General features: G+C 45.3%; 1 protein-coding gene and 1 gene segment (V, D, J or C); one reads left to right on the forward strand and one right to left on the reverse strand.

Annotated features, from left to right (window-relative positions):
- LOC147817224 (Ig kappa-b4 chain C region-like) overlaps window positions 1-1,105 on the forward strand; it is a 57,076-nt gene that overhangs the window by 19,624 nt on the left and 36,347 nt on the right.
- Window positions 853-1,105, reverse strand: part of LOC111647357 (cell adhesion molecule CEACAM5-like) — an 11,878-nt gene continuing 11,625 nt past the window's right edge. The window contains exon 8 of the mRNA XM_023396956.2: window positions 853-990. Coding sequence (XP_023252724.1) covers window positions 869-990 — 122 coding nt within the window. The 3' untranslated portion in view covers window positions 853-868. The remainder of the gene's footprint in view (window positions 991-1,105) is intronic.

Raw genomic sequence — 1,105 nt, forward strand, 5'->3', positions numbered from 1 at the left:
ACTGCTGCAGTTGTGCCGAAGGGTGTAGCAGCACTACAGTGTGTGTGTGTGTGTGTGTGTGTGTGTGTGTGTGTGTGTGCAAGACTGTGTGTGTACATTAGTTTAACATGTTGCAAGACGCCAAGGCGCGAGAGGAATGAGGAGAATTTCCTCGAAGGTCATGAAGTGGCTAACATGTCTCAGATACAGACAGACAGAAAACGACAGATATGCTACAGACACACACGCACGCACGGACACACACACACCGAATCAGTCCTTTAACATTGAAGCATGAAATGAGGTTAAACAGCAGCAAAGAAATGACCGAAAATTGTAAATCATGCATTCCTCACTGACAACAGGAAGTTTACGACAGATTCAAACACACCCAAAATCTTGTTTCTGTCCTTGGCCAAAAGTATATGGACACTTTCAGGTCTTGATTTTGGTGAAGTTTTTGTTGTTCCACTTACAGGAAATCTTACTGACAGTTGTGGCTCTTTCCTGTTTCCACATGACAGTTTCCCCATGCACAAAGCCAATGAAATGGTTTCCTAGTGATGTGCGGAGGAACTTGACCTCAACCCCACCCAACACTTCTGGGATAAGCTGGAACGTCGACTGTGAGCCAGTCTTTATCACGGAGGCAGGAAACTACCCTAGAGGGAAGGTGTGGGAGTTTCTTCCCCCAAAAACTAAATAATAAAATCCAAAAATAAAAAAACAGGAAGATCACTGCGTACCCTGCTGCGGCTTAAAGTATAGTTTCAGCCAAAAACCAGATTGAAAGTCTACTGCCTTAGTTAGGAGGCATGTTCTGCATTCCAACCCATCTACATGGCCGCGACTGAAGGCCCAGCTCCACGTATATCAAAACACAGAGTACTTACGGTACTTTCTGTCGGCAGTATATGATTAACCCGATGGCGGCGGCAAGAGCGACGAGGACGGCGATGACGATTCCGGCGATGGCTCCGTCTGACAGACCTTCATCCAACGTTCCCTCCTCTGCAAAAACAACACAAACAACATCATTTAATATGATCGTGTGAGGAATCACTCTGATATAAATTCACTTTAAATTCAAAATCATGATCCATCTAGGTGAATGGGGTGGGGTGGG

The sequence above is a fragment of the Seriola lalandi genome, unplaced genomic scaffold, assembly GCF_002814215.2.
Source record: "Seriola lalandi dorsalis isolate HSWRI2012SDOR001 ecotype SW California unplaced genomic scaffold, Sedor1 jcf7180002054985, whole genome shotgun sequence".
Classification (NCBI taxonomy): Eukaryota; Metazoa; Chordata; class Actinopteri; order Carangiformes; family Carangidae; genus Seriola; species Seriola lalandi.